Below are 12,728 nucleotides of genomic sequence, written 5' to 3' on the forward strand. Positions count from 1 at the left end.
GCTGAGCCAGGGAGGAGTGCTGAATCTTTGCCTAGCCCAGCCCAAGACTCAATCTAACTCACGATCTTGATCTGGCTTGCCAAGAGCTGGGCAGGCAGGCAGGCAGGCAGGCAGGCATTACCCCACGCACCGTCTCCAGTCACCTGGCCCTTCCCATTCTGTTTCAGGCCAGGAACTCCTATCCCAGGGGGTGAGACAGGACTGGCAGCCAAGAGGGGATCTTGCCTGCCAGTCACCAAACATGGCCATGCCAGGTGAGCTCGATGGCAGGGAGAAGGAAGGTGAGGAAAGGGCATGGATCCACACAGCCCTGGCATCCACCCATCTTCCTTTACACAAAGGAAAGGGAGTGATATTGTTGTTAGTTTGACAAAGCAGGAAGGGAAAATGCCAGGTTGGAACTAGGGAGGCAAAGTAGCTGTGGCTTGGGGCTGTTTCCTCAGGCCCACCACCTGCCGTGCTGGGGATGAGCCCATTGGCCAGCTGGTTGATGCTTGGAGGCACTGGCAGGGCTGCCCTCTGTCCTCTACCCAAGCCACCAGAAGGGCGTGGGGAGGAGGATGGAGCTAATCAAGATGCCCCCTCCTAGTCAGGCAGGCACTCCCTCACTTCCACAAAGCATGTCTTGCACCAAGAGCTTGCTGATAGAGAATGAGAGCATTCTTCTGACAAAGCGCAACCCTCTGGCTAGAATGCAAGGTGCTCTGCCCACAGGAAATGCTCAATAAATGCCACCAACAGCTGATTGATGCCAGACAAAATGGTCGTGTGCTTGCCTGCTCTGGTGCAAATTGTCCTTAAAGTGAGGTCCAGCACCAATGGACCCCCAGCGTTACGGGAGAACCGAGGTTCTCCGGGGTCCATCCAGAGATGGGGCTGTGGATTTGGGTTTCAGCTAAGTCCGGTTGCATCCACACAGCTTGACCGATGAGGTCAGTCTTGGATGTGCAAGGCTAAAATGATATTTTCGACCACAAAATTTCCTCCCTCAAAACAAGCTCTTTGTTCACAGTCAAGTCCTGCCAGCTAATGGCTCTGAGAGAGCTGCCCCTGAGAACAGCGTGGCTGCTTTCTCCCGAGCCCAGAGCACCTTAGGCCTTGTTCCCATATGGCCAGAGGGTTGCTGCCCCCGGGGCCACCGTCGGCCTTGCAGGGTCTCTACTTCTCCTGAAAACCCACCCAGAAGGGCACAGCCCTGAACCAGGGAACAGATAGATGGCTGGATGCCGGGACCGACCTCGCTGTGTCCTCACCTCGAGGCCACTGGTCCCTCACCGGGGCCCTCTGCCTCTCTGGAAGAGGGCCTGGGAGGGTGTCACGTGGACGGGACAGGATGTGTCTGTGCAGTTCCAGCCCTCGCTCTGGCAGCCTCAGTGATGACGGAGTTATGTTCACGACCTTGCTGGTGACCTGGTCCTTCTGTGCTGGCCAGCCCGGCCAGCCCACAGCTAACACTCGGGTTGGCTGGGGGGTGTGGGGGGGGTGGCGTGTGTGTGTGTGTGTGTTGTGTGTACACACACACACGCTTCTGGGTCAAGGGGAGAAAAGGTAAATCTTGCTTCCGGGGAGCTGGGAGTGTCCTCAAGTGATCACCCAGTCCAATCCCCTGACTCCAGTCGGAGCAAGAGCCTGGGAGGATGTCACATGGACGGGACGGGACGTAACCGCCTCTCACGCAGGACCTGGGGACCCCAGACCCAAGCCCCAATTCAGGGGTCACAACTCGGCTGGGTCCCTCCCGTGCTCTGCTGCTCCGGCAGTCACGTGGAAACCAAGGTGCATTTAAAAAAAAATCCTACCCCATAATTGTCCCAGTGGCTGTAATTTACGGCAGATGAGCACACCGGGATATATTGCATTATTAAGAATGTCACTGAGCAGGAACGGTTTGCTCTCCCTAGATTTTTCCTCTCCTCCTGGCTGACTGTAACAACAGGGGATTTCTCTCTCCCGTCTGCGCCAGCTCCATCACGTCTGGTCTCTGATTGGAGGATCCGTGCCTCCAGAGAACTACGCCGGCTGCCCGCCGCCAACACACTGGTGGCTGGGCCTGTTGGCAGCAACTTGAAGCATCTCTGCGTTAACCCCATCGTGACTCATTCCCTCCTTACAATCTACCCAATCTGCCCGCCTCCACTCCTTCCGGGAAGAGGGCCCGGATCCAGCCATCTCTCCCCATTCGTCTGGGATGCGGCTGGCTGATCTAATCCCAACTCCATGCCCGAGGGCGGCCTCCCCTTGGGCAGCAGGAATAAAGTTGCAGAACGAGGGCAACCTGGCCAGCTTCCGGCATGACTCGGCCCGAGTGACTCCAGCCAAGGCGGTCACTCGGACTGACCGTGGTGCCCTAAAATCCCAGCGTGATAGAGGGCTGGGGAGGGAGAGGGGGCTCGGCACACGGCTTTGCTCAAGCTGGAAATGCCTTTTGTACTTATGTGTGTACGTCCCCAGGAACACACACCTGAGCACCTGCATGCACATATACATACACAGAGACACAAATACATAAGCACCTGCATGCATGCACGCACTCACACACAGATGCCAGCACCTGCATGTGCATGGACACACAAAGGCACAAAAACACGTGAGCCCCCTTGTCCCTGTGCCCTGGCCCACCTTTCAACTCTTTCACCCAAGGGCGGCATCAGAGGAGGCTGATTATGGCTGACTTTTACTAGAAGACACTAGGCTTGGCTGGTCTCCTTGCTCCAGCCCCTGAGTCTGCTGTGCAGTGAGAGCACGACCCACACATTGCACCATAACTGAGGTGCTGGGCCCCCGTGCCCTAGACGGGGTGTTCTCCAACCCACGGCTGCACGGAGCAGCTGCCCCTACCAGGATGTGCAGCCCAGAGAGCCTGGACTGGCTTCCTTGGGCAATACTATCAGAAAGCCTCTTGCTGCTATCCACTGTCTGCCGCTCCCATCTGTGTGAGCCTTGCTCAGGGGGAAGAGCGATGGGACGGGAAATGACTCGGAGTCACGGATCTCCGGGGACTGAGAGTTTGGGAGTGGGTAAGGCTGAGAACTTTGGCCATTTGTAGACTTCTCATTTGGTCAGGAAAGTCTACAGAGCTGGAGTGCTGTTCAACCTTCTCCACAGCTTCGAGAACTGGACCCAACACTGGCCCCAGATCTGGCTCCCCCCAGCAGGTTCACCGGCATCCCTTTACAGGCCAGACTCAAGACCAAATGCCAAGACAGGATCATAAACAATGGCGCCCCGGACTCCAGTTGGTCTTCTTGCCACTTGTCTGCTGTGTGGCCTTGGGCAGGTCACTTAACTTCTCTGGGCCTCAGTTTCCTCAACTGTAAAATGAGGATTCAATACCTGTTCTCCCTCCTATTTAGACCATGAGCCCCTCATGGGATAGGGACTGTGTCCGACCCGAATACCTTAAATCTACCTCAGCACTTAGAACATGGTACACAGCTAACGAGCACCATTAAAAAAAGGGCTATGCCCAACTTAACACAGCTGTGCCAATGGGATACGTGAAGAGAATAGGTGACATCAGGATCAGGACATCCAAACACACCACCTTTAAAGCATTACTAAAATCACATCTCTTCCAAGAGGCCTTCCCCAGTGAAGCCATCTTTTCCCAGTGGCTGTAATTTACGTCAGATGAGCACACCGGGATATACTGCATTATTAAGAATATCACTGAGCAGGAATGGTTTGCTCTCCCTAGATTTTTCCTCTCCTCCTGGACTGTTTAAAGGACTGTATCCTTTAAACACTTGATATTCACCCAATCCTCAGCCCCACAACAAGTATGTCCATATCTGTAATGTAGTTATTTATTATAATTTCTGTCCCCCTCTCTAGACTATGAGCTCCTCGTGGGCAGGAAACATGTCATCCAACTCTGTTGTATGGTACTCTCTCAAACATTTAGCTCAGTACTCTGCAAGTGTACTCTGTAAATCCTTAATAAATGCAAGTGCTTGACTGATTACATGGTAGGCTCTTAATAAAAACCACTGAATGACTGATTGTATGGAGAGCTGAGATCCGGAAACTGAAAGCCAGGAGGGCAGAGGAAATGTTTCAAGGGCATGGTAAAACAAAGCCATAGACAATGCCACGTCCCAGCTGAAAACTGGATACAATAATAATAATAATAATAATAATAATAGTATTTGTTAAGCACTATGTGCCAAGTACTGTACTAGGGGCTGGGGTAATAAGATATTCAGGTCCCACAGGGGGTTCACAATCTAAAGTATTCATTCATTCATTCATTCATTCAATCGTATTTATTGAGCGCTTACTGTGTGCAGAGCACTGTACTAAGCACTTGGGAAGTACAAGTTGGCAACATATAGGGACGGTCCCTACCCAACAGCAGGCTCACAGTCTAGAAGGGGGAGACAGCCAACAAAACAAAACATATTAACAAAATAAAATAAACAGAATAAATATGTACAAATAAAATAGAGTAATAAACGCATACAAACATATATACATATATACAGGTGCTGTAGGGAGGGGAAGGAGGTAAGGGGAGGATGGGAATGGGGAGGAGGGGGAGAGGAAGGAGGGGGCTCAATCTGGGAAGGCCTCCAGGGAACAGGTATTGAATTCTCATTTAGCAGATAACAGAACTGAGGCACAGAGCAGTTAAGTGACTTGCCCAAGGTCACGCAGCAGGCAAGTGGCAGAGTGGGAATTAGAACCCACGTCCACTGATTCCTGGCTCATGCTCTTTCCACTAGGCCATGAACTGCTGAGAACAGACCTTCATGCGGCACTGCCATCAAGAAAGAAGCACCTCTCCTTCAGCAAAAGCTTCTACGGAACAAGTGTTAAGGACGCAAACGAGAAAGCAGCACCAGGCGCTACAAACATCAAGTGGCGACAACGCAACGAGGGACAGCTTTATGTTGTGCACAAGGTGGCCGGCTAGGCCTTTGGGTGCCACAGTGGCCTTTTCAGCCACACACGGGCTGCTCATGGGATGAACATCACCATCAGTGGTGTCTTTGAACATGTAGGGCACTAATTGTACATACGAACCTAGGAACTCGGCCATGGGATTCACTCGGTCAGGGGTATCACGACCAGAGGGACAGCACATAGGATCCTCGTCAACGCTGAGGCTGGGTGGCGGCCTGAATACCTAGATCCTTCCCTTTTAGACTGTGAGCCCACTGTTGGGTAGGGACTGTCTCTATATGTTGCCAATTTGTACTTCCCAAGCGCTTAGTACAGTGCTCTGCACATAGTAAGCGCTCAATAAATACGATTGATGATGATGATCCTTCCCTTCTATACCAGGGTGGACGCCAGTGAGGGAGTCAGGCAAGTGGAGGTGGGAGGCTCCCAGGTCCCACCCCAAATCTGAGAATGCATGGTAAGAGCTGGACATTGGGCGGCTAGCCAGTGGGGAAGCATGGGGGGGGGAGCATGAACTTCTGGGGGGCCTTCAAACTGTTTCTGAAGCTTCAGTATATTGGCAATAATGAGGACAAAAATGACGGTACTTGTTAATTGCTTACTATATGCCAAGCACTATACGAAGCGCTGGGGTGGATACAAGATATTCACGTTGGACAATTCTGTCCCGCACGGGGCTTCACAGTCCAAGCAGAGGTGATAGGAGTTAATCCATATTTTAATAATAATAATAATAATGATGGCATTTATTAAGCGCTTACTATGTGCAAAGCACTGTTCTAAGCGTGGGGAGGTTACAAGGTGATCAGGTTGTCCCGAGGGACTCACAGTCTTAATACCCATTTTACAGATGAGATAACTGAGGCACAGAGAAGTTAAGTAACTTGCCCAAAGTCACACAGCTGACAACTGGTGGAGCCACAATTTGAACCCATCACCTCTGACTCCAAAGCCCCTACTCTTTCCACTGAGTCATGCTGCTTCTCTGCTTCATATATTAAATATGACAAAACTGAGGCACAGAGAGTTTAAGTGACTTGCCCAAGGTCACCCAGCAGAAGCGGTGGAGCAGGGTTTAGAAGCCAGGTCCTCTGATTCCCAGCCCTGGGGCCCTTTCCGCTTGGCCAAACTGCTTCAGAAGCAGTAGCGCACAGCAGGCACAATGAAAACAAGGCCACCCTCGGCTGGCTGCGCAGACATCCAGACCCAACGGCTGAGAGCCTCAGAAAGCACGGGCCCTGGAGGACCCATAAACCAGAGACTCCTGTGGTTTTGTGGTCTGAGCCCAAGCAGTAACAACCTTTCTCCACCTGTAGGAAGCATAGCCTGAAACTCGGCTCAAGACCAGAATTCAAACCGCTCCGCCCCTCACCAGACCTCCAGGGCAGAGAGTCGATCAAAGCTACCCCGGACCGGAGGCCTCAAATCCCAGACACTCCCCAACCTCTCCCCAACCTCCTCGGGACACCTGCAGGAAGGTAACCGGCTTAACATTCCCCCCCACCCTCAATCCTGGAACCATCGCTCAAAATGTACCAGTTGCGGCACAGGCAATGAACCGCCCTCCCACTGCCTCCCCCAAAATGTTTCAGGAGTCTTTTGACAGAGTCCGAATCTGCCCTTTGGGCAAACTGGCTGGCAGCCACCCAGTGGGCCTGGAAAGAAGGGAAGAAGAAATGAAGAAAAGCCCGATACCTTTTTTAGCCGTTTCCATTTCTTCCTCCGTCCAGCGCGAACTCTCGTTCATCTCCAGAGAAGCTGGGAATGGAAACCAATACTGTCAGTTTGCAGTGCTCATGAGGACTGGGATGCTCTCTCGGATCTAACTGCTGGGGGATTCCAGGGGGTTACCAGCAGGCTTGCTCCTGTTCCTCCCTCATCCCCGCGAGGAAGGTTGGTAGTGGACACCTGGTAGGGAGAGCATCAAGCAAGCTCCCTTTGGGACTGCTCTCCCCGTCACCTGAGGCACCCTGGGAAGGAAATTCGGGGAGGGAGGGACACCGGGATCGGCCAAGGGACTTGGAGAGCCTGGAGCTCCCAGAAAGGATAAGGACAACCACTCTCCCACTGCCTCCGGACCAAGTCACAAACACCAGTTCTCCATTTACGATGCGTTTCAAAACCGCAGCAATCATCAAGTAGGCTACTTCTATTGCCGGGCACTTTGGCAAAGCTTCCTTCTTCTGAGGAAATCACAACCTCTTCATACATCATTCACATTCCAAATACCCCTGAGAGGTGGGCAGGAGACAATGGAGACTGCAGGGGAAACTGAGACCGGATACTTTGTCCAAATGAAATCAGGAAGCAAGACAGGCACACCGGGCTTCCAGCCCCAGAGTCTGGACTTCCAGAGTGCATTGCTTTTCTCATCAAAGCAATCCTAGTCAAATTCATCCGATCGTATTTATTGAGCATTTACTGTGTGCAGAGCACTGTACTAAGCACTAGGGAAGTACAAGTCAGCAACATATAGAGATGGTCCCTTCCCAACAGCGGGCTCACAGTCTAGAAGGAGGAGACAGACAACAAAACAAAATCCAGAGAAGCAGCATGGCTTAGTGGTAAGAGCCCGGGCTTGGGAGTCAGAGCTTATGGGTTCTAATCCCGTCTCCACCACTTATCAGCTGTGTGACTTTGGGCAAGTCACTTAACTTCTCTGTGCCTCAGTCACCTCATGGTAAAATGTGGATTAAGACTGTGAGCCCCATGTGGGACAACCTGATTACCTTGTATCTACCCCATAGAGAAGCAGCGTGGCTCATTGGAAAGAGCCCGGGCTTTGGAGTCAGAGGTCATGGGTTCAAATCCCGGCTATGCCAATTGTCAGCTGTGTGACTTTGGGCAAGTCACTTAACTTCCCTGAGCCTCAGTTACCTCATCTGTAAAATGGGGATTAAGACTGTGAGCCCCAAGTGGGACAACCTGATCACCTTGTATCCTCCCCAGCACTTAGAACAGTGCTTTGCACATAGTAAGCGCTTAAACAACATCATTATTTATCCAGTTCCTAACCTTGAGCAAATACATGGGTTCCCATTTCACAGCTTGGGTCATGGTCCCGGAGTCCTGGGAGAGTGCAAAACGGACTAAAGGACCAAAAGGGGACGGGAGAGCCAAGTGGTGAGAGACTTTCCGGGGAGGCCAGAGACGGGCTCCAGCCAGGACAGAACTGAGGCCCAAGCTCTGACAAACAGTTGGCCAGTCAGGAGCAGAATGCAGAAATCTACTGGGAAGCCATTGCTTGTTCATTCATTCATTCAATCGTATTTATTGAGCACTTACTGTGTGCAGAGCACTGTACTAAGCGCTTGGGAAGTACAAGTTGGCAACATATAGAGATGGTCCCTACCCAACAGCGGGCTCACAGTCTAGAAGGGGGAGACAGACAACGAAACAAAACATATTAACAAAATAAAATAAATAGAATGCTTGTCTGCCTCCCCTCCACGCTGCCTGTCCCTGCAGGTTCCTTTCTCCATTAGGAAGGTTTTCCCAAGGGAGACAAGCTTAGTTTATCCGCCTCTGCTGTTCAGATGGAAATTGACAACAAATCTCTCCCTTCCCAGGGGAAATTCATGGCCCAGAGCAAAAGCTGGGCCTCCTTAAATGACATCTACTCAATCCCCTCATCTGAGCTCTGGCTTTGGATTCAGACGGATGGCTCTTGGGGGAAAAAGAAGCCCAAATTTAGACATAAAAAGTCGGGCAGGCAGGGAAGATTGACGCCTCAAATACCAAAGTGAATGCCCCAAGCTGGATCAGGGACTGCTTCACTAACTGCAGCCAGATGGCCAGAGCAGCAGCTTCAGTCATCTGGTGGGAGGTCAACACTCTCCCACCTCTACCCCAGCGGACCCTCATCATTCTCTCAACCCACCCACTTCCACCATCTAGTGAGCCCACTGTTGGGTAGCGACTGTCTCTATATGTTGCCAACTTGTACTTCCCAAGCGCTTAGTACAGTGCTCTGCACACAGTAAGTGCTCAATAAATACGATTGAATGAATGAATGAATCTAGTGGGCAACAGCTTTCTGGAGTTGGGCCCCAGGGCACAGCCAGCTCAAAATGGAAGCCGGGGGACTTCCAGACCAAAATCCCTTCCCTCCTTCACCGTCTCTTGCATGGCCAAGGCAGGTCGGGTATCAAGAGGACCAGTCACAGGGATGGAGGGCGGAGGACAAGGAGGTTGCTAGTGCAGGCTTTTTTTTAATGGTATTTTTTAAGCGCTTACCATGGGTCATCTACTGCTTTAAACGCTGTGGTAGATACAAGTTAATCAATTTGGGCACAGTCCATGTCCAACATGGGGCTCACAGTCTAAATTCCCCTTTTACAAATGAGGTAACTGAGGCACAGAGAAGTGAAGTGACTTGACCAAGGTCACACAGCAAACGAGCAACAGAGCTGGGATTAAAACCTAAATCCTTCTGACTTCGAGACCTGGCCTCTATCTACTAGGATTCTGCTGCTTGTCAAGTCGCTATCCTCTCCTCTGCCCTGCTCGTCAAGTTTCTATCCTCTCCTCTGCCGGGTCAGTCGGTGCAAATGGATAGAGGTCACCCTTCTCTTTGTGCTTCCTCCCCCTGTCTCCTTTGACTCCTCACCGGCCCAACCTAGGGTCAGTAATCAACCGGTACCTCTGCTATTGAGAGGGGCCTGGGATTTCCTGGATCAGCAGTTCTCTCCCCATACAAGCCTCACACTCTGGGAAGAGGTGGGTTGTGTGTATTTTCTTTTTTTTTTCCTCTCCCTCTCTCTCCTCCTCCCTCTCTCCCCTCCACCCCCCACCCCCCAGCCCCCCAACCCATCAGGGGGCTGCCTGAGACAAAAACCCCAAGCCCTGGAACCTGCACTGGCACTCTGAAAGACTACTCAGTGCCCGAGTTTCGTGCTGGCTTCCTCCCAAAGGGAAACCACCTGGAACCAGTGTCTGGCCCCAGAGCAGCTGAAGTGGGGAAATGCTCAATTCACTAAGGGCTCTGAGTGGGGAAGCTTTGGCCAATGCCATAGCTGCTCAGGTCCCCAGAGTGAGATAACAAAACAGAGAAGGATGGGGAACAGAGGGATATGGAGAAAAGGCAGTAGGGCCAAGTGGAAAGGGCACGGATCTGGGACCTGGCTTCTAATTCACTTGCTTGCTGTTTGGTGTTGGGTGTGCCACATATTCTGTGCCTCAGTTTACTCATCTGTAAAATGGGGATTCAATACCTGTTCTCCCGCTTCCTTTAGAGAGTGGACTGGGGACTGTGTCTGACCTGATTATTTTTTATCTACCTCAGAACTTAGTACAGTGCTTGGTACACTGCATGCACTTAACGAATGCCACAGTTATTAGAGAAGGAGGGTTGGAAATGGAGAGGAAAAACCACGAAAGAGGAGGTTTGAGGTTCTATTATTTACACACAGGCGCATGCGCACACACATTCATATGCATACCCATAGATGTCCACTTTTGAAAATGACATGAAAGGTGAGATCCTATCACATCAATAGAAGAGGCTGCACTGGGAGACCAAAGCTCTCTGGAGAGCCAACTCAGGCAGTCCCCTGCCATGGGCCTGTGATTGGCCCTCGCAGGACCAGCACTGTTTTAGAGAGGCCTCTCAAGATGTGAGTCCAGGAGGCAAGTTCTACCTCATGGCCTCTTACCGCCTCTTCCAAATCAACAGAAAGCTGGGCTGGCCTGTGGCCACCTGGCTGGGGGAGCAGGATTGGGGGAAAGGAGGCAATAAAGAGAGGACAGGCATTCCCAGAGGCAGGCAGGGGATGGGCTGAAGGACACAAGGCAGGAATCCTGGGAGAAGCTACTTCCTCATTTGAGGGAAAGAACTGTGAGTTGGAGATGGGACAGGGATCCGCAGATGAAAGAAAGAGAAAGAAGGATAATCTAGAAAGAAATGAATCCAGTGGAAGGGCAGCCTGGTGAGAGCTGAGGATCTGAAGGCTTGTGGTCTATTCGCCCTTGGCCCCCTGAGCTCAGTTGGGCCTGGGGCTTCAGGCAGGGGGCTGGGAAGCAAGATTCCCTGGGATCCGTGTGGAGGGACAGTTCCACTCACACTTAGTTCTATAGCTCCCCGGAGATTTCTCCTCCCAAGGTTCCATTCGGATGGACATCTACCTCCCGGAGCCCCAGCTAATTCCAAGGGCATTTCTCAGGGACCGGGATGACCAACCTGGAAGGAATCGCATTGTGGGCAGAGAATGTGTCTGCTATATTATTATATGTCCTCTCCCAAGTGCTCAGTATAGTGCTCTGCACATAGTAAGTGCTCAATAAATACAACTGACCGACTGACCAGGTCCTTGGACCCCCTGCAAGAAGCCCAATTCACATCACTTGTCTTCAGGAAGCCCTGGGCCCTCCACACCTGATTCCACCTTCCACATTTTCTTCCCCATGAAGACCCCCACCTCCATCTCAGTGCTCCTCCCCTGACATGGTTCCCCATCGCCGCCATCCCCGGTCCCCAGCCCAAGACCTACCCAGCTCAGCATTGTGCTGGGGGGCCGCTGCTTCTTCATTATTGGCCTCGTTGGCCATCGAGCGCGTGATGCGGCCCTTCCGCCGGCCCTGGCTATTGGCCGTCTTCCGGCCTTTGGAGGTGACGGCTTCCTTCTCGTCGTTGTCCTCTCCAGAGGTGTCGTCGTTCTTCTCCCTAAGTGGGCAAAGAGGAAGCAGAGGTGGAGAAGACTTACACCCGGTCGGGTCAAACGGGCCAAGACTCAGAGCTGGAGAGAAACCCGGCCTGGGTGGGAAGGGGGTGAGGAAAAAAAAAATATTTGGAGAAATGGAAAATACTGATCCCCCCTCTCCACCTTCTTCAGTCACTGTGGTCACCACCAATTGACTTGGCATCACCAGGTGAGCGCTCAGATGGAAAGGGACGGGGGCCATTATGTGGGCTGGCAGATCAATCAATCCATTGACCAATCAATAGTATTTATTAAGCATCTTGTGTCAAACCCTTCTAAGCGCTTGGGAGAATGCAAGAGAATCAGTAGACTCAATCCCTTGCCCTCCAGGAGCTTACATTCTAGTTGGGGAGACAAACACTAAAAGGAAGGATATGTAGTGAGAAGCAATCGAGTTGAAAAGTATGGATATAAGTGCAGAGGTGGCAGGGAGGAGCCGGGAAGACGCAGGGGCTCAGGTGACACTGTAGGTGGGGACATAGGGTGGGGAGATGAGAGGTTTGATATCTAAGCAAGGCTGCTCTATCGCAGTCAATATCGAGCATGCCCGGGCCCGTTGCAGCAGGAGAGCTCTTTGTCACTGGTGATTCTGTGGGAGGTGAGAAAGGGGGCTGTGGAAAAATTCCCAGGGCTAGCGATTTCCCCGACCAGACAGAGGTGGGTTTAATGCGCGGCCATTCAGATTGATCCCAGCTTCCTCTTCACCCACTCATCTTCCCGAAAGGTCCCCTCTGGTCAGCGTCTGGGAAGGCTACATATAATGAGGCCAGATGTTTTTTCCAGCTGCTCTGCAGAGATTCAAACAGGTACCGTGCGCTCTCTGCCTGCCAACATCTCCCAGCAATGAATCTCGGCCGGGTTCCACTCGGCCACGATCGCGGCGGGCTCGGAGCAGCTGAGGTCCTGAGGTGGGGGCAGGGCTCAGGCCTGGAAGATTTCACACTGACATCGGTAATACTAAAGGTGAGTGCAGAGGCCCCGCTGCAGAGGCCTACTTCATTCCACTTGGATTGCTTTTCTTCTCTCTCCCTCCTCTCTTCCCCACCCACCCCATTCCCTGGAGATTCAGAGGCCAATAAGGCTGGGGAGAGGGCTGGAAGGGGTGGAGGAAGGAGAAGAGTTCCA

At 52.1% G+C, this 12,728-nt stretch overlaps 1 protein-coding gene across 1 annotated transcript in view; it reads right to left on the reverse strand.

The window, feature by feature from the left end:
- The window catches only part of NCOR2 (nuclear receptor corepressor 2), a 443,860-nt gene that overhangs the window by 85,962 nt on the left and 345,170 nt on the right, over positions 1-12,728 (reverse strand). The window contains exons 16-17 of the mRNA XM_038762437.1: positions 11,394-11,566; positions 6,601-6,663 (exon numbers count right to left, since the gene is read on the reverse strand). Coding sequence (XP_038618365.1) covers positions 6,601-6,663; positions 11,394-11,566 — 236 coding nt within the window. The remainder of the gene's footprint in view (positions 1-6,600; positions 6,664-11,393; positions 11,567-12,728) is intronic.

The sequence above is a fragment of the Tachyglossus aculeatus genome, chromosome 21 (genome assembly GCF_015852505.1).
Source record: "Tachyglossus aculeatus isolate mTacAcu1 chromosome 21, mTacAcu1.pri, whole genome shotgun sequence".
In the NCBI taxonomy this organism is placed as follows: domain Eukaryota; kingdom Metazoa; phylum Chordata; class Mammalia; order Monotremata; family Tachyglossidae; genus Tachyglossus; species Tachyglossus aculeatus.